The sequence below is a fragment of the Copadichromis virginalis genome, linkage group LG14, assembly GCF_057382275.1.
Source record: "Copadichromis virginalis isolate Kocher_CV1m ecotype Utaka linkage group LG14, C_Virginalis_male_GT1.1, whole genome shotgun sequence".
Classification (NCBI taxonomy): Eukaryota; Metazoa; Chordata; class Actinopteri; order Cichliformes; family Cichlidae; genus Copadichromis; species Copadichromis virginalis.
Genome location: NC_140631.1, coordinates 39,848,485 through 39,868,651, shown reverse-complemented (window position 1 = coordinate 39,868,651; position 20,167 = coordinate 39,848,485). Strand labels below are relative to the sequence as shown.

At 40.8% G+C, this 20,167-nt stretch overlaps 2 protein-coding genes and 3 non-coding genes across 8 annotated transcripts in view; all 5 read left to right on the top strand.

Moving 5' to 3' along the window:
- Positions 1–3,807, top strand: part of LOC146694660 (uncharacterized) — a 52,231-nt gene extending 48,424 nt beyond the window's left edge. For all 4 annotated transcript variants that reach the window (XM_085430921.1, XM_085430922.1, XM_085430919.1 and 1 more), the window contains one exon: positions 177–3,807. In XM_085430921.1, coding sequence (XP_085287047.1) covers positions 177–315 — 139 coding nt within the window. In that variant the 3' untranslated portion in view covers positions 316–3,807. The remainder of the gene's footprint in view (positions 1–176) is intronic.
- An 8,678-nt stretch (positions 3,808–12,485) lies between these two features.
- Positions 12,486–19,591, top strand: rps3 (ribosomal protein S3). The gene is made up of 7 exons (XM_085430918.1): positions 12,486–12,626; positions 13,654–13,784; positions 14,883–14,976; positions 17,347–17,441; positions 18,400–18,587; positions 18,674–18,877; positions 19,515–19,591. The coding sequence occupies exons 1-6, from the start codon at positions 12,501–12,503 to the stop codon at positions 18,871–18,873; spliced, it is 834 nt and encodes a 277-aa protein (XP_085287044.1). The 5' UTR covers positions 12,486–12,500; the 3' UTR covers positions 18,874–18,877; positions 19,515–19,591.
- LOC146694659 (small nucleolar RNA SNORD15) lies at positions 17,078–17,227 on the top strand. The gene has a single exon (XR_014914968.1). It is a non-coding gene; the product is annotated as a small nucleolar RNA SNORD15 (small nucleolar RNA).
- On the top strand, positions 18,008–18,157 carry LOC146694658 (small nucleolar RNA SNORD15). The gene has a single exon (XR_014914967.1). It is a non-coding gene; the product is annotated as a small nucleolar RNA SNORD15 (small nucleolar RNA).
- On the top strand, positions 19,210–19,359 carry LOC146694657 (small nucleolar RNA SNORD15). Its single transcript, XR_014914966.1, has one exon. It is a non-coding gene; the product is annotated as a small nucleolar RNA SNORD15 (small nucleolar RNA).
- Positions 19,592–20,167: the final 576 nt, after the last annotated feature.

Sequence of the window (20,167 nt, the reverse complement as noted above, 5' to 3'; positions counted from 1 at the left end):
AAAACAATTGTCTAAATAAAGATTACTTATTTATCACTGTGTTTTTACCTGTAAGATATACTTCCAACAGCATCTTTGCTAGCACGTAATTTTTAGATATTTTTATTCTGAATCTTTTGTCTCTCTTATAATGTATTAAGCACATACAAACCTGTTTCATACAATTTTTTTTGCAGATTTCCGAGACAACCCAACCTGGCAGAAGACAAGCTGATTTATGATGGCAGACTGCTGAGCTACAGCGCCCACTTCACACCAGCTGTGAACAAAGTGCTCAGAGAGACTGGATTCCTACCAGAGCACAGCACACAATAGGCTTGGTGCATAGCTAACTCCCTTTGAGAAACAGAAAATAAACAAACAAAAAAAAAACAGGGGAAGTTTTAGGAGTGACGGCGAGAGAGAGAGAGAGAGCGAGTTTTGAGATGTGAGAGATTCGTGACGTTTAGCGTGTTTGGAGTGTGTAGTTAATGTTGTGTCTTGTGTAGTTAGTGTGTAGTGTTGTGGATAGTTTTGTGTTGTGTGTGAGAACAATGAGGCGACTGCTGTCTCCAGGTAGAAACAGGAGTGATACACCTGCTGCTGTCAGACCTGCAGGTATCAGGCTGTGATGTTCTTCTTTATAGTGGACAGAAATTATTTCTTTTGGAGTGGCACAAATAATGTGTGTGGCATCTTATTGAATGCAGAACAGCTGATTGTTCTGTAAATAGTTTGAAATGGTTATTTAAAAAATCAAGGTAAAAGGTAAATGGATGCAAATAACTTTGTTGTTTGCAAAACTTGTGCATATGATTTTAAAATTGACAATTTATATTTACATTTAAAGTTATGAAATATGATTCATTAAACATGTTTGTGGTTGTTACAGTAAAAAAAACTTTTTCTACTCTGATTTTTATGTTTTTTGTCTGATTTTAGATCAATTGTGTTAATACAGTCCGTAAAAATGAAAACAAAACTGTAAATTCAGACACGTGAGGTTGTGCTGAAAAGGATGATACCAAACGAGGCAAATAAATAGTTTTTAAAGGTAAAATGTGGAGGAAACATCAAAAGTAGTTAAAAATGGCCGATTATACCCTGGACCCCAGAGGGTTAAATGTTTTTTTTTTTAAAGTAACGCAATAGTTACTTCAAGTAATTAATTACTTTTAGAATCTTGTAACTCAGTTACTAACTCAGTTACTTTTTTGAAAAAGTAACTAGTAACTATAATTAATTACTTTTTCAAAGTAACTTGCTTTGAACACTGCTGTTCACCGGGACAGTTTTGCTTGCAGAGCTATGGACTCCTCCTCCTTCCTTTGAGTCACGGCTTCTTAAAGTTGGTTCATCAGATATATTTTATTGTGTTTTAATTTACTGCCCTCCCGGCCCCGCTGGTGTTTTTATTCAAGATTTTACAGACTTTTTAGAATAATAATTATAATGTGTACTTTATCGATCCCCGTGGGGAAATTACTCTTTCTGCATTAGTCTTTTCCCATTTACTTAGTGAAGCAGTGGGCAGCCACAAATCAGGCACCCAGGGAGCAGTGTGTAGGGACGGTACCTTGCTCAGGGATACCTCAGGGTAGTGGATTCAAACCCCTGACCTTCCAATCATGGGGCGACCACACTACCTACTGAGCTTGCATTATTAAACTAGAGAAGGTCTTAATGATTGGGGATTTCAACCTGCACGTGGATGATCTTAGCTGTAGCATGGCCTCTGACTTTCTATCCATTACAGACTCTTTTAATTTTATTCAGCATGTCTCTGGACCCACCCATGTTAAAGGCCACACCTTGGACCTTGTGTTTTCTCTTGGCTTAGACAAAACTAATGTCTGTGTTAAGGACACAGGTGAGTGACCATTCCTGTGTTATTTTTAATCTTAGCTTCCCTCTGTACACACCACCTTCTAATCTCATGTTCCATAAGCGGTTCATGAATCAGGATGTTGCTTTGAAGTTTTCTAATTTGTTGGACCGTTATGTGATCAGTGGCTGCACTGATGCTGATGTTGCTACTCAGTGTTTTAACAATCACTGCTTGGAGATTTTAAATTCAGTGGCACCTATGAAATCTGTCATTGCTGCCCCAAAAAGAGCTCATCCATGGATAAATGATGACATAAGGAAGGTCAAAATAATCTGTAGGAAAGTAGAACGCCTTTGGAAATCAACTAAACTCGAAGTTCACAGGCTCCACCTTAGGGAACTTTGGGTTTCCCTACATGAAACCATAAAAACAGCCAGATCAGGATAGTTTTCTCAGTTAATCTCATCAAGCAAGAGAAATTTCAAGGTACTGTTTAACTCCATAAACTCTATTGTTTCCCCCGTGGTCCACCCAGTACCCGTGACCTCCATATCTGAGAGTGATGACTTTCTGAATTTCTTTGTGGATAAAGTTGATAATGTCCGTATGAGCATTGGTTCTTCAATACTGTCTGTTTGTGTCTCTGGGCCACCTCCCCCTCATTTACTGTCAGTGTTTAACCCAATGACCATACATGACCTTTCACTCCTGCTGGATAAAATGAAAATTACCACTTGTGCAAATGACATTCTACCTGCTGGGCTGTTTAAAAATGCTCTCTCTGTCATTGTAGAGATATGCAATGCCTCTCTTTCAACAGGTGTGGTCCATAGGTTCTGTAAGCATGCTGTTGTTGAGCTGATATTAAAAAAGAGCAGTTTGGATCCAACTCAGCTTAAGAATTATAGGCCTATCTCTAAGCTCCCGTTACTGTCGAAAATTCTGGAAAAAGTATTTGCAGATCAACTTACTTCTATTTTAGAAAAACATGAAATCTATGACAAATTTCAGTCAGGTTTCTGTAAAAGTCACTCAACAGAAACCACATTACTTAAAGTCTCTAGTGACATTATCATGTTAGCTGACTCCGGAGCATCCTCAGTCATGGTTTTGTTGGACTTGACATCTGCCTTTGACACCATTGATATCTCTAATCAAACAGCATCTTGGTTCTCTTGGCTCATCTGTTCACCTGAGCATCAGTACCTTGGTGTGATCTTTGATTCTGCCATGTACCGAGAACAATACTCTCGACAGTTAATTAGGAACTGCCTTTTTCAGCTAAGAAACATCTCCAAACTTCGAACTTTGCTGTCTAAATCTGCGTTAGAAATGGTTATTCATGCTTTTATATCATCTCGCTTAGATTATTGTAACAGCCTTTTCTTTGTTTAAGCAAAAGGAATCTGGACCGTCTCCAGTCAGTCCAGAATGCTGCTGCAAGGCTTTTAACTTAGACACGAAAAAGAGAGCACATTACACCAGTTTTACATTCATTACACTGGCTTCCAGTACATTTTAGAATTCATTTTAAAATCTTGGTACTGACTTTTAAAGCTTTGAATTGTGATGCCCCTGCCTACATTTAGAACCCCACGCTCCCTCTCGCAGCCTGAGATCATCTAATCAAAGGCTCTTGGTAATCCCCCATACACGTTTTAAAACCAGAGGAGAAAGATCTTTTAGAGCGGTGGACCCCAGGTTGTGGAATGCTCTCCCTCCATCATTACGTTGCCTTGATTGTATTTATTCTTTTAAAAAGCAGCTTAAGACTCATTTATTTAGATTGGCTTTTAATTAGATTTGTGCTGTATGTTTGATTGTGCTTGGGGGGGGTTGATTGTTTGTTTTTTGTTTGTTTGTTTTTTATGTATTTCTTTTTTTATATTACTGTGAACCACTTTGTGGTTTTTATCCTGTGAAGAGTGCTATATAAATAAATTGAACTGAATTAAATTGAACTGAATTGAATTGAATAAAGATTTACCTGAGCATTGTTAGGATTGATTGATTGATTGATTGATTGATTGAATCTTTATTTTGAATATGTTGAAGAAGTTAAACAACATGAAAATAAAAAGAGACAAACGAACAAAGCAAAACAGAAGGAAAACGAGCACCCACAACTACGAATAACTTCCATGTTCAAAAAGGAGCAGGAGGAAGCATGCGCTTATTCAATCCCACCCCCTTTCCACTATCTAGTAATCAATATGTTTTTTAATGTATTAATTATATGTATATCTATCTATATACATATACATATGTACATACACATATACATACATATACAAATATTCAATAACCCCAGTAACACCTCAAAGGATACACAACCTACAGATATATATACCCATACCAACATACCCGTGCACCTGCACACACACACACACATCAGCCTTGTGAAAATATTGGACAAGAACTCCCTATCAAATCTCTACCTCCTCCCTGTACCCTGCAAAAATCATTTCCTTGAACTGCTTTTTAAACTGCGCCATGCTCGGACTTTGCTTCATATCTTTATTAAGTCTGTTCCACAGCTTCACTCCACACACAGAGATGCAAAAACTTTTTAATGTTGTACAGATACAAGGATGTTTTAAATTTAATTCCCCCCTCAAATTGTATCCCGTTCCCTTTTAGAAAACAACTTTATGATATTGTCAGGAAGCAGGTTGTTTATTGCTTTATATATAATTTGTGCAGTGAGAAAATGAACCAGATCTGTCAATTTTAGTGCTTTTGATTTTAAGAATAGTGGATTTGTGTGATCTCTGTAATGTGTTGAAAATTTTTGATTTTTCTACTAAATAAAGATGTTTTAATTATTTTATATGCACGCTGCAAATGTGCTCATATGAGTTGGCACTCTGTCTTTTGATGGTCAAAAGCTTTGTTCGGCGTGACTGTCTGGACTGATATATAGTAGGAATGATGTAGAGTGCAGAGGGTTGTTTGCAACACGCTTACACGTGGAGTAGAGCTGGTTTATTCTTCTGCCTTCTAGCACTCCGTACTTGGGGCTTGGGGATGGTTTGTGGACTCAGGGCTGGTCTTTTGTACGTGATCCAGTCCTGTAGCACCAAAACACCTTTCTGAGCAGTAGGTCCCAGAAATCTGATTGGTTGGTCCTAATATCAGACAGATATTATCACTTTGCAAGATAAGTTCATGAAACTTCATAGGTGGGCAGATGATATCAAGTTTAAGTTTCAGAGATAACAAACGGGTTGGCTGATTATGAAATCTGTTCTACGGCTGTAGAAGAACAGCTTAACAAAAACTAACATGTCTTCAAACAAATTGCATAACTTTCTCCAAACTAAGTGCTACATGATAATAAAATGTTGTCTAAAGATTTAATTATTTTTTATTTTCCCAGGTGACTTTACTTTACTTGGAAGAACCCTCACTTGAACAATCCTAAAATCTATCTTGAGGCATTATAAAAGCCAAATCACACAATCTATCAGCTGCAGCCCCTATACTATTTCTTTAACTTTTACCTTGAAGCTGCTGCAGGTTTAACTTTCCCTGAGCAGAAAGGTAATGAGGACCACCTTCCATAAAATGATGCTGAAAGAACAAGACTGAAACATCTGATTGTTACTGTGATTGTAGCTGGAAAATGAGAGTAAATGTTTTCTACAAACTTGTACATTTTTTAGAAATACTTTACTTTACCTTTACTTTTTGTTTGATGTTAAAAGGTCCTTTACTTTAAGGTTGAAGTTTGACGATTCTTTATTTAATCTGCCGTAGAGAATTGCCTTTGCTCAGTTCCAACCAGAAGTGAAGAAAAGGGCTCAACATCCAGTCTTACATTTGATTTATAGGATCAAAGATAGAATCAAAGTCTGATGAATATGTTGAGTAGAGAGAAAATCTGTTCTAATGTCTAGATTCTGCGTCCCGAGACACAATCCAGCTTCAATCTTTCATATTCATGCCTGGGTGTGACTGAAAAGATAAGAGCTGTTTCACTGACCCATTATCATCATCATCATTGTGTTGCCACGAATAAACACAGAATTGTAGTTCTTTTGAGATTGAACTGACAGATAATTATGCTTAATATTGATCAGAATATAATCTGGAAAATGTAATTATGTGTAAGCTTAATTAAAAAGGATGGGAGTTTGAAAATATAATAGGGATTCTAACAACAGCCCTTCCAGTGAAGTGTAGAAACGGCGTGTGTGCACTCTGACTTTAAAAATCTATGATTTAATGAAAAAGTTGTATTGAGAAAATGATGATGTGTTATGTAAAAATGTGGAAAAAGTTTAAAAAAAAAAAGATTTTCTATATTATATTGTATATTATATATCACAGTAAAAAGGTTAAGTAGATAAGTATAATTGATGTGATTTTATTATTATTGAGTGGCTTGTTTAATTCTGCTTTTGCTTTTCTCCTGCTCAATTGCTTTAATAAAACTTGCTGCAATTAAAGCCTTGATTGTGGACTTTCTCTTTTTGACATTACATTGTTTAACATCAGAGAAGGACTAGCAGAAGACTGACAATTTTTTAATTATCTCTGCAAAAAGAAGCATCACTTCTGATAAACAATTTAAAATGGTTGTGAATCTAAACCACTTACTATACTTGCCATGACAATCAGTTTCCCCACATGCAATGGATCTAGATCTCAGCAAATTTATTCACAAAACCATGTGGCCCCAGTGAAATGGCCAAAGACACATGTTAAACAAGCCCCTGTCTTGCTAAATAACTGAGGCCTAAAAAATAACAAACATTAAAAATGCCTTAGCACAGATCACTAGCTAATTACAGGCCAGTCTCCAACCTTCCTCTCATCTCATAAACTCTTGAAAGAGTAGTTGTCAAAGAGCTAACCAATCATCTGCAGAGGAATGGATTATTTCAGGTTCACTTCACACGATGTTTGAGTGAGAAAATAGATGAAGCTTTTCGGAAATGCTGTAGTGAAATCTTCTTGGGGTCAATCTGTTAATTTTGTCTTTACTAATATCACCGCTCAACAGGAGGCCAAAATCACCCTCACACTCCCTGTGGCTGGTCCAACTTTACAAAAGGTAAAGAGATAAAGAGAACGTTATTTTCTCTTTATCTCAGAGTGTACTTTCACAAATATAATATAATATAATATAATATAATATAATATAATATAATAATAAATAAATAATAAATTCCAGGCGTTAAACTGTTTAACCACAGAAGAAAACACATTGGTTGGTTTCCAAAGTAGCAATTTGTGCAAACATCAGTTAAAAAATTTAGCCACAATGTGAGAATAAAGGCATAACTTACCTTTTGCAATGTGGGTTATTTATAGTGCACTGGTAAAAAATAAATAAATAAAAATTAATCACTGGTCACACCTAAAGCACAGCTTGAGCCAGTCTGGTTGTCTGATCTATGAGTGGTGAAAAAAATGTGCCTGTAAATCTGAAGGAGAAGGTGGATGCTGATGTAACACTGGTTGTTCTCTGGAAGTGACATTTGTCACTTTGATTCTGAGATAACGTTGTACAGTTCAAAAGGCTGATGAGCATCACCTATATTGTACACATAAAGCTACAACATGAAATACAGAAAAAAGTGTAGCATGATTACATCAGGATTAATCCAAATATTATCCAAGAATGCATCTTGTAATATGCATTATTTAAATTATATAATTATAGCATTTTTGTCATATATCTTTTGTGGTGACCCAAGCTGCTATCATCTCCTTCCTTCTTAAAATCAAACGTTAGGATCCCTGCCATTACATTTGTAACATTATTATATCCTGTATTAGTTTTGTTTATATAGCACATCTTCCTTCATGTAAATTCGGTGTGCTTATCAAAAGACATAAAACCTTCAACTGTGTAGCTCTATGATGTCTCAGCTTTGTGCTGTTTTGTGGAAAGATCTTTTTTCTGTTTGTTTGTTTCGGAGCTTTTTTAACCATGTAGTTTAACCCTAAACATCTCACCATGTTTAGGATCAAGACTGTTCTTGGAGATAAGGGTCATCAGATCAGACAGCTGATTGCTGAGGTTCAGAAGAGGTTTGGCTTCCCTGAAGGCAGTGTGGTGGTAGGAGACAAAACAAATCCTGAGAGAATTCATCCAGATGCCGTCTGCGCTGCGACCTCCTCGTTTGGCTAGCTAACACGGCTCTGAGCACCGAGGCTAGTGCCTGTTTCCATGTTTTCCATATTTTGAGATTCCAGGTTCAGGGTTTGTCATGTTTAAGTTTCCATGTTCTTTCTCTACCGTGTTTAGTAATTTAGTTTCTCCAAATTTAGTTATCACTAGTGTTGTCTTAGTTTCCTTCTGCCCTTTGTTTTGCATGTTTGGTATGTTTTTTTATTCAGCCACAATAAACGGCTTGCCTTTTGTTTAACGCTCAGGTGAGCCTGACCAGCCTCCTCCTTTGTCAGCTGGGGACTCAGCCGAGCCTGACCAGCCCCCTGCGGCTGGGAGGGCCAAAGGATATCGTCTCATCCAGCCACGTCTCAGGCAGAGGACTTCATGCCTTCGGGACCAGCCAAGCCCACGGCCTGCATGTCCGCCAACTGCCAAGCCATGCCACCGGCTGCCACTGGCTAGGCCCGCAGCTGCCAAGCCATGCTGATGGCTGCCACCAGCGAAGCCCGCACCTACCAAGCAACGCCAAGGGTTGCCACTGGCCAAGCCCACACCTGCCAAGCCTCGCCACCGACACTGACCTCACAGTCGGCCCCCAGAACTGTTTTGCCAGTGCCTTCAACCTCCCGGTTGACCCCCTGAACTGTATTTGTTTTAGACCCTTGTGACTTTGTGGTCCAATTTTTGTTTTCTTATGGTCCATCTGCCTCATGAAGTTCAGTGTTAGGGGTGGGTTTAAAAAAATGTATTTTCCGATTCAATAAATTTTGGTTTGAATAATGCGATATTGATTCATTCAATCCTGAATCGATTTTTAAGTATAAATGTATTTTGCCAGAAACACCAGAATCTCTCTCCGTATACATGCCGTTGGGTGCTGGTAGCCGACGTTTCACAGATTCTGAAGCTGCACATTTAAAAAGCATCATCATGGATTCTCTCTTACTTTTGCATTCTTGCTTCCTCTACAATAAAAATCACACTTCCTGCACAGCTCTCTCTCTCAGTGTGGTTAAAGACCAGTTTCCCATCACAAATCTTAGTTTTCTGCATTATTCTTGCTTATTACGCACCAGTCTACCATTGTGTACAGTGTTGTCACCCAGTTTTTTTCTTGTTTCTTTTTTTTTTCCCAAAAATGACCTCTGACAAGAAAGACTAATTTTTGCTGTTAAAAAACAAAGAAATGTAAACTTTTTAAATTATGCCAAATTACAAAACTCCTAGCTGTGTCTGTAATAAAACCTGTGTAACTTTGCTTAACTTCAGCAACATCAGGTAATGTTCAGATGTTGATTGATGGTTTTCTTTAGTTTTTAAATCTACTGCAGAATATTTTAAAGGGAGTCATCTGCTATGAAAAATCAGGCCAGGAACATCTCCTTCATGTTTTTCTGTTTTTCTGTTTTATCCTCAGTTAATTTGACACAAAGACATCTGCTGTGATGCTTACACCTCTGATGAAGTCTCACAAGTGACAGCTTTGTTATTGTACAGAGATTTAAGTACATGTAATGATAAATGGTCTGAATTATAATATTTCTGACTGAGTCACAATTGAATTTAATCTAATCAGGGATTGAATCACATTAGGACCATGTGAATAGGAATCAAATCGGTTACAGAAATCAATGACCTTGATTCTTCTGAATCCTTAGCCATATTCAGTGTGTTTAGTTCTTAGTTTAGTTCCTTTATATATCTGTGCTTAAAATTAAATCAACAAACCCTTCTTGTTTGTGGGAAATTGCTTTGGTAATAAATGTGCAAATTCATGCCCATCGCATCTGCTCAAAGAACTACATTTCCGTAAGCATGCCAGGGATCTGATGTCACCGAAGCCAGCCTTTCGCTATAAATGAATTTCCGCGTATTCCCGGGGTCCTTTCCTGTCTACGGCCCATTGGAAGATGGCGGTACAAATCTCCAAGAAGACGAAGGTTAGCCCCCGTTTTATCTTTGTTGTACTCACAAACATGTCGTAATTTCTTTTAAAATTCTGCACGGTGGATGAGGTATGAACATTTTGTGGTTGTCCCGGTATCAGATGTGCTGCCCGGGTTGAATCCTGAGCGGATTATTCCAGATGCCGTCTGCGCTGCGACCTCCTCGTTTGGCTAGCTAACACGGCTCTGAGCACCGAGGCTAGTGCCTGTTTCCATGTTTTCCATATTTTTAGATTCCAGGTTCAGGGTTTGTCATGTTTAAGTTTCCATGTTCTTTCTCTACCGTGTTTAGTAATTTAGTTTCTCCAAATTTAGTTATCACTAGTGTTGTCTTAGTTTCCTTCTGCCCTTTGTTTTGCATGTTTGGTATGTTTTTTTATTCAGCCACAATAAACGGCTTGCCTTTTGTTTAACGCTCAGGTGAGCCTGACCAGCCTCCTCCTTTGTCAGCTGGGGACTCAGCCGAGCCTGACCAGCCCCCTGCGGCTGGGAGGGCCAAAGGATATCGTCTCATCCAGCCACGTCTCAGGCAGAGGACTTCATGCCTTCGGGACCAGCCAAGCCCACGGCCTGCATGTCCGCCAACTGCCAAGCCATGCCACCGGCTGCCACTGGCTAGGCCCGCAGCTGCCAAGCCATGCTGATGGCTGCCACCAGCGAAGCCCGCACCTACCAAGCCACGCCAAGGGCTGCCACTGGCCAAGCCCACACCTGCCAAGCCTCGCCACCGACACTGACCTCACAGTCGGCCCCCAGAACTGTTTTGCCAGTGCCTTCAACCTCCCGGTTGACCCCCTGAACTGTATTTGTTTTAGACCCTTGTGACTTTGTGGTCCAATTTTTGTTTTCTTATGGTCCATCTGCCTCATGAAGTTCAGTGTTAGGGGTGGGTTTAAAAAAATGTATTTTCCGATTCAATAAATTTTGGTTTGAATAATGCGATATTGATTCATTCAATCCCGAATCGATTTTTAAGTATAAATGTATTTTGCCAGAAACACCAGAATCTCTCTCCGTATACATGCCGTTGGGTGCTGGTAGCCGACGTTTCACAGATTCTGAAGCTGCACATTTAAAAAGCATCATCATGGATTCTCTCTTACTTTTGCATTCTTGCTTCCTCTACAATAAAAATCACACTTCCTGCACAGCTCTCTCTCTCTCAGTGTGGTTAAAGACCAGTTTCCCATCACAAATCTTAGTTTTCTGCATTATTCTTGCTTATTACGCACCAGTCTACCATTGTGTACAGTGTTGTCACCCAGTTTTTTTCTTGTTTCTTTTTTTTTCCCAAAAATGACCTCTGACAAGAAAGACTAATTTTTGCTGTTAAAAAACAAAGAAATGTAAACTTTTTAAATTATGCCAAATTACAAAACTCCTAGCTGTGTCTGTAATAAAACCTGTGTAACTTTGCTTAACTTCAGCAACATCAGGTAATGTTCAGATGTTGATTGATGGTTTTCTTTAGTTTTTAAATCTACTGCAGAATATTTTAAAGGGAGTCATCTGCTATGAAAAATCAGGCCAGGAACATCTCCTTCATGTTTTTCTGTTTTTCTGTTTTATCCTCAGTTAATTTGACACAAAGACATCTGCTGTGATGCTTACACCTCAGTTGGTGTCTGAGTCAGTGCAGCCTGTAGATGCTTGCAGAAAGTCTGCTTGGTGCTGGATGTTTGAGCGTGTGACATAAACATAAAGCTGACCTGCTCTCTCTCTCTGCAGTTCGTCGCAGACGGTATTAAAGGGGCTGAGCTAAAAGAGTTCCTGACTCATGAGCTTTCTAAGGATGGTCATGCCGGTGTGGAGGTGCGTGTGACTTTAATCGGGACTGAGATCATCATCCTGGCCAGAAGGTGAGCAGTCGGCTAGGTTGCCAAAAAGTAACAACTCAGAATTAAAGAAGTTGTTACATCTCCAGAAGATCGGATTGAGTGTTTAGAAACTAAACAAATATGGAAGCTTAAAATGAGTCTCTGCTGTAAAGTGGATATGCCATTACTTTGGCAGGGCGAGTACGCATGTAAACACTGTTGGTCCATTTGTAAGACACAGAGTGTGTGTTAACAGTGGTCTGTGCATTTGTTATTTTTGGCCATTTTTAAAGACAAACATATTTTAAGCTTGACAAAAGAGAGCATACATTAAAGGGCATCATAGAAATCAGTCCTGATCATTTCCCTTTGATGCCAATGTTAGTTTAAGAGAAACTTCAACTGTGTAGCTCTATGTTGTCTCAGCTTTGTGTCTGTGTGTGGAAAGATTAAAAATATTTTGTCTTTTTTTTTTATAACCATGTAGTTTAAGCCTAACCGTCTCACCATCTTTAGGATGAAGACTGTTCTTGGAGACAAGGGTAGTCGGATCAGACAGCTGATCGCTGAGGTCAAGAGGAGGTTCCCCGAAGACAGCGTGGTGGTAGGAAACAAAACGATACAAATAATTCGTATTTTAAGATCACGTGGCCGCCCTCGCTGGCCTCGCTGTCGGCCTTTATAAGTGTTCCATCAGTGCCGTCGACCCGATTTATATCGCCGTGTAAATTCCTTTGGTAATAAACATAAGAAACACACAAACTCATGCTCATCACATCTGCTCAAAGAACTACATTTCCCTGAGCATGCCAGGGACGGACCGTCACCGGAAGTCAGCTTTTAGCTATAAATCCATTTCCGCATCCTGTGCGGGTCCTTTCCTGTCTACGGCCCATTGGAAGATGGCGGTGCAAATCTCCAAGAAGAGGAAGGTTAGCCCCCGTTTTACTCACAAACACGTTGCATTTGTTTAAAAATGGACTCACGCTGGATTTGATATGGTCGTTTGGTGGCCGTCCTGGTATCAGATGTGCCCGCTTGGGTTGAATCCTGAGCGGATGAATCCAGATGCTGTCTGCGCTGTGACCTCCTCATTTGGCTAGCTAACATGGCTCTGAGCACCGAGGCCGGGCGCAGTTACACACTGGTTGAAGTGTCTGACTTAAACACGACTTTAATGCCCGCTTTAAATCCTAATATGCGAAAAGACTTAGCTGAACTCTCATTTAAAGGTTGTTTGTGTCTGAGTCCAGGTTTTCGGAGGTGTTAGCTTCGCAGCCGTATTAATATAGAGCCAGAGACACAAACTGCCTCCTTAATGCTACTAATTCACTGAGAAATGTGGTTAATGAGACGTATGTGCAGTTAGAACTGTTCGGGTTAAATGTGGAGTCAGCACGGGGTTCATTTTAGTGAATCGTTCAAGGACATTAATTTTGAATTGGGAGGAATTTCACAGTAAAGCATGCGACATGTGGCAGCCTGCGTTTAAGCACTGAAGCCAGGCAAGCTGAAGTAAGCGGATGATACAAATACAGCCTGTTTAAAAACTGCAGAGCGATGAGATTCTGCTCGTTTTGTCTTCAGCACTCACTCTGAATGTGACTGTGCTCTCTGTAGAAGTGAATCCTGCTGTGGTTTGAATGCCATCATGGGTAGTTAGGAACTTCAAATTATCCTTTACATGTTTTAAATAAGTGTGAGCAGTGTGTTAGCTTCAAGTTAGCCCGCTTTTAAAGGGTCAAACCCATTCATTCATTTTCTGTAGCTGTATTTTATTATCTGTGTGGTTTCGGGGCCACAGCAGATGCATCAGTGTTGTACCTGTTGCAGCACTTGAAGGATGCATTGGCAGTTGGTGTGTGAGTGTGCAGCCTGTAGATGCTGGCAGAAAGTCTGCTTGGTGCTGGATGTTTGAGTGTTTCATAAACATAAAGCTTAACTGTTCTCTGTCCACAGTTCGTCGCAGACGGTATCTTCAAGGCCGAGCTGAATGAGTTCCTGACTCGTGAGCTTGCCGAGGATGGTTACTCCGGTGTGGAGGTGCGCGTGACTCCAACCAGGACTGAGATCATCATCCTGGCCACAAGGTGAGCAGTCGGCTAGTAGGAACCCAGTGAGTAAAGTGCAAAGGCTTCTGATTTTAAATGGTCAGGTGTTCCTCCAGTGATGAGATGGAGCAGGACTCAGTCTGGCTCTGCTGGTCGCTGGTTCTGATCCACGGCTAGGTTGCTTGCCCATCGCCCCTTTTTCCATTAGTAGCTACTCGGGTCGACTCGCCACCGATCGACTTGTATGCTTGCTTGCTGTCATAGCAATGCCTCTCAATGTAGCACAACGCAATTAATGTCACATGAACGCTACAGCAAAGGTGGATGTTGAAGCGAATCTATACCTGCTGCTCGGTCTGTTGCATCTCGTTGCACTCGTGGGAACACAGTTGTTTTTGTAGCCATTTCTTTCGTTCCCAAGTTTAAAAAACAAGACGCTCTGATGCTTCAGTTGACGCTATTGATTAGCCAATTGGTGGCACGCAGTCAGAGGACGTCACATTTTAGTACCTGTTTGGAACCCCGGCCGAGTAGGTACTAAAAAAGTAACAGGTACTATGAACCTAATGGAAAACCCTGCAAACTGCTAATGGGAAAGGGGTGATGAGTCCCAATCCAAGAAGTTGTTACCGCTCCAGAAGATTTTGAGTTTAGAAACTAAACAAGTATAGAAGCTTAAAATGAGTCTCTACTGTAAAGTGGATATGCCATTACTTTGGCAGTGCGCATATGCATGTAAACACTGTTGGTCCATTTGTAAGACACAGTGTGTTAACAGTGGTCTGAGCATTTGCTATTTTTGGCCATTTTTAAAGACAAACATATTTTAAGCTCGAGAAAATAAAAGCTTACATTAAAAGACATCCTAGAAGTCAGTCCTGATCATTTCCTTTTAATAATGCAAATGTTGGTTTTTAAATAGGCATTAAGATCACTGGTAAAATTACATCCAGTGTCAGTTTTGTTTATATAGCTCATCTTCCTTCCATGTAAACTCGGTGTGCTTATCTAAAGAGATAACTACTTCAGCTGTGTAGCTCTGTTGTCTCAGCTTTGTGCCGGTGTTTGTAAAGATCTGGGTTTTGTTTTGTTATTTTTACCCATGTGGTTTAACTCTAATCATCTCACCATCTTTAGGACCCAGAATGTTCTTGGAGAGAAGGGTCGTCGGATCAGAGAGCTGACCGCTGTGGTCCAGAAGAGGTTTGGCTTCCCCGAGGGCAGCGTGGAGGTAGGAAACCAAGAAATAAGACTAAGAAGTGTTTTAAGCTCACTGTCGGATGTATTTTAGTATTAAATAATCCCTCAGTGGAGACATATCGGAACAAATATCTAAAGGTTTGGGGGGGAGGGGGGTGAAATTGCTGGTTTGCCACAAAAATGTAAACATATGGAATTTGAAATTATTTTTTTAAGTCCTTTTTTTTTTTTGGTTTAAAATATTAATACTTTGCCAACAGCACTTGACAATAATATCATCCTAGTAGGAACCCAGTGAGTAAAGTGCAAAGGCTTCTGATTTTAAACGGTCAGGTGATGAGACGGAGCAGGACTCGTCCTAACATTTACTACTTTAGTTCAAATCTTTATTCCTAAAACTTTCAAGTAATAAAAAGCAACAGACTACAAAAACATATTTGTAACTCATAAAGTAACTTAAAGTTTCTTATTATTGTTATTATTTATATTAATTATATAATAAAATGGAACAGAACAGCCTTTTATTGTCATTGGTCATGTACAGTGAAATTGTGGATGCTGGAGGAATAAAAATATAAATAAATTAATAAAAAATATAATTAGTGTCACTGCTGCAGATTTCACCTGCTCTGCCTTTATAATGTGAGGGAGTGGACCTGTCTACCTCCTGAAGTTTGGTGTGTTTTGTTCTGATTTATATTTCCATGATTGAAGATGAACACATAAATAAATCTGGTGGTTTTTGGAAAATTGCTTTGGTAATGAACCCGCAAAATCATGCTCGTCGCATCTGCTCAGAGAACTACCGTTTCCGTGACCATGCCAGGGACAGACCGTCACCGGCAACCAGCTATATCTATAAATCCATTTCCGCATCCTCTGCTGGTCCTTTCCTGTCTAAGGCCCGTTGGAAGATGGCGGTGCAAATCTGAAAGAAGGTCAGCACTGTTTTATCCCCGTTTTACTCACAAACATGTGGAAGCCTTTAAAAATGGGCTCACACTGGATGGGGTGTAATTTGTGCCTGTCTGGGTTCAATACTGAGCGGATGAGTCCGGATCCTGTCTGTGCTGCGACTGCTTCATTTGGCTGGCTAACATGGCTCTGAGCAGCAAGGCTGGTGCCTCTTTCCATGTTTTCCATATTTCCAGGTTGTTGATTGTCACGTCTAGGTTTCCATGTTCTTTGTCTTCCGCGTGTAGTAATTTAGTTCCTGCCAGTTTAGTTATCATCAGTATTGTTCTAGTTTCCTTCTTCCTTTTGTTTTGAGTGCTTGGTACGTTTTTTTTTATTCAGTCACAATAAGCGACGCGTCTTTTGTCTAACACACCACGCCTTCAAGTGTCTGCATTTGGACCCACACCAAGCACCAGCCTTCCCAGCTGTGACAGAAATGCTGCTGGGTCATCATGGTCAGGTCCATGATGACCCAGCAGCATTTCTTTGACAATATTTTTGAATTTGGCATTCGACCAAGGATTCTTGGACTATTGACCGAAGGAGACAGAGTACTTTGTCATGGCCATGATCTCCACTTCCCCGCCAGCTGGGGACCCAGCCGAGCCCTCCCAGCTCCCTGCGACGTCCATGCCACTAGGTCCAGCCACGTCTCAGCCAGAGGACTTTGCGACATCTGGCCCTGCCAAGCCTCGCCACCATCGCTGACCTTGTGGTCGGCCCCCAGATTGTTTTGCCAGTTACATCGACCTCCGGGTTGACCCCCTGAATTGTATTTATTTTGCAGTCTTGTGCTCGTTTTTTGAAAATGAATATCTGCTCAAAGAACTACATTTCCATGAGCATGCCAGGGACGGTCCGTCACCGGAAGCCAGCCTTTCGCTATAAATGCGTAAGACTAATCGGTGTTTTAAGCTCACTGTTGGATGGTTTTTAGTATGGAAAGTAATTCGTCAGTGGTGAGGTGTATCTGAACAAATGTTTGAAGGTTTCAGAGTTTGAAAAATAAATGCATTTGGCTGCAAAAATGTAAAAATATGGAATTTTAAACTGTTTAGAGGTCGTTTGTTTACAATATTAACACTTTGCCAACAGCAGTTTACAGTAATCTCATCCTGGTAGGAAACCCAGTGAGTAAAGTGCAAAGGCTTCTGATGTTAGACAGTCAGATTTCCCTTCAGTGATGATACGATGACGAGACGGAGCAGGACTCGGTCTCGCTCTGCTGGTCGCTGGTTCAGATCCACGTTCTGTGGTTCTGCTCCAGCACCTCAGAGCAGGAAGTCCTTTCCATGTGAAGACACAGAGGCATTTGTCTGAGAAGGGTCGAAGCATCAGGACTGTGCTGTAGACGGTGCAGGAAACCTGCAGTCCATCGTTACACGTGCTGGTTTGATCCCGGTGTTTGTCTGTAATACTGAAATGTCCTTCCTCTTTCTTTTAGCTGTATGCTGAGAAAGTTGCCACTCGTGGTCTGTGTGCCATCGCTCAGGCTGAGTCTCTGCGCTACAAACTGCTGGGAGGCCTGGCTGTGCGCAGGTGAGCTGGATTTCTTTAATTTAACTAAATAATTTTTGTTACAAATTTCATCAGACTGGTGTGATTTAAACAGTTAATGACTCCACAGGGTTAACTTCCACCTTAGAAATGTTTTCTGCCATTGAGTAATAAGTAATGTACGTTTACACATAAGCTCTTTACATCAACACAATCTTGTGAATGAATGAATGAATATTAACTTTAGTTTCACTATTATAATCGTCTGTGTATTGTGTTTTGTCCTTTAACACAAAGATAATTTATTAAACGTTTCTTAACGTTATGCGTCCTAACATGACATCTTAAGCTCTAAATACATCTCTGCACACAGTTTAATGTTTGGATGTTTTTCTCAAGTCAATTATTTATGAGTGTATTCTGCTCATGGCACATCTCTTAGTATGTTGGACCCGACCCAAAGTATGAAATTTGATCGTAATCTAGAAGAGTAAACAGTAAAAATGCTGACAGAGGTTAAATTATGGTCAGTAGGAAACACCCTGTCATAAAAAACCTCATGTGTACTTTGAGGGTGAAACCTGTGTTCTGTGTGTCAGCTTCTGTCCCTTCGGTGATGATACGATGACGAGTCGGAACAGGACTCATCCTGGTTCTGCTGGTCGCTGGTTCAGAATCACGTTCTGTGGTTCTGCTCCGGTTCCTCAGAGCAGGGGGTCCTTTCCAGGTGAAGACATTGAGGCATTTGTCTGAGAAGGGTCAAAGCACGCTTTAATGAAGCTCACTGATGAAGGAGGCGTCTCCTCCTCATGGCATGTTTTACCGATTTAAAACCTGAAGACCTCCAGCTGAACCCACCATGTAGAAAATTGATGTTTTTTATGAAGTCGACCAACCAGAATCATTTCAGTCACAGTGAAAGTTTCCTGAGAGAATCTTGCAGTACTTTGGATCCACTGATCGATTAGCCGCTAACGCTGTTTTATCACTGCTTTTTCAGGGCTTGCTATGGCGTTCTGAGGTTCATCATGGAGAGTGGCGCCAAGGGCTGCGAAGTCGTCGTGTCCGGCAAGCTGAGGGGTCAGAGGGCCAAGTCCATGAAGTTTGTGGACGGTCTGATGATCCACAGCGGAGACCCCGTCAACTACTACGTCGACACAGCCGTCCGCCACGTCCTGCTGAGGCAGGGTGAGTGCAGCTCGGCCACATGCAGCCAAATCAAACTGCCATCGCGTTGTTTTGGTGGCACTGATGTGTTTATTTAATACTCTCAGGTGTGCTGGGCATCAAGGTGAAGATCATGCTGCCCTGGGACCCCAGCGGTAAGATCGGCCCCAAGAAGCCCCTGCCCGACCACGTCAGCATTGTGGAGCCCAAGGAGGAGACCCTGCCCACCACACCAATGTCTGAGCAGAAGGGGGCCAAGCCAGAGGTGCCCGTCATGCCCCAGGGAGCACCTGTACCCACTGCATAAGAGGGTAAGAGACAGGGTTTTATTTGACTGCTGCAGGGCCTTCACAAGGCTGTATACTAATGATAGATCCTGTCCTGCTGCTAACCTAAGAGAGAAAACACAAAAAATAAATTAGTTTTTTAGTTCTTCTGCAGTAAAATTGGAGGTTCCTGTGAATTCTGATAAGTAGATATGTTCTGTTTGCTACAGTGGAGCTTCAACAGGTTTAAATTGTGACATTTTAGCCATTCGGGTACGTTCGGGTGACACTGTTGCTGTCCTGATAATATATCGCAAAATAATCTGGATCCAGTGATTTAACACAGACTGTGGTGTTGGACGGTCTCACACGGCTCCCTTCGGTGATGATACGATGACGAGTCGGAACAGGACTCATTCTGGTTCTGCTGGTCGCTGGTTCAGAATCACGTTCTGTGGTTCTGCTCCGGTTCCTCAGAGCAGGGGGTTCTTTTCAGTTGAAGACATCGAGGCATTTGTCTGAGAAGGGTTTCAGCTCACAAACACGAACCGTGACACTTTTGCAGGACACCAAAAACAGTCTTTTAGGAACTCACAGAAACTGAGGTCAACAATTTGAGCTCAGGATTCAGTTTACTGATTTCTGAAACTGGGTTTAATTCTCTTTTTTTTTCTCTTTGCAGGTTTTCAGTCGTCGCACCAGATGGAAGCAAGGCCCTTTGATTTTTGTGTACAAAAACAATAAAATTTGGAAAATACACTTAAAACAATAAGTGGATTTATTTAACTGCCTGTAGGTTTCATGTGGAGTGGGAAAACTGAGGGAAAAGTTTACAATTTTCCCAACCAGCTCATCTTCAAAACATGCCAAAGTGCTCAGAAGATTATGAGCCGACCTCTTAAACACAATGTAATGGTTTTTTCCTGGTGTGTGGGAGCAGCAGGTTTATTTCACAGCAGAATGCAGAGTCACTGCTGAAGTATGAAACCAGTGTTGGGCATAAAGAAAGTATATGGTAGAGAAAAGTCAAAGTAATGTCCCCGTGGAGGACACAGGATGTGAAATCTAATATTCTATTCAAAATAGTGAAAATCTAAAAGTTGCTATGGCGCCCCCTGGTGGGTGGAAGCTGGAATTTACACGTAAAGTAAGCTTCAAAATTTGGACATTGTACATGCAGATTGTTGGTTTTAAAATGCGTTTCAGCTTTAAGTTTTGCATTTAATGCACAGCTGGTTGTCAAACTGTGGTGCTGGCCCCGCTGGTGGGACACGAACCACCAGGTAAGAAATATGAATTAAGGTGAAATTGATACTCACCTTGAAAGTAAATAAA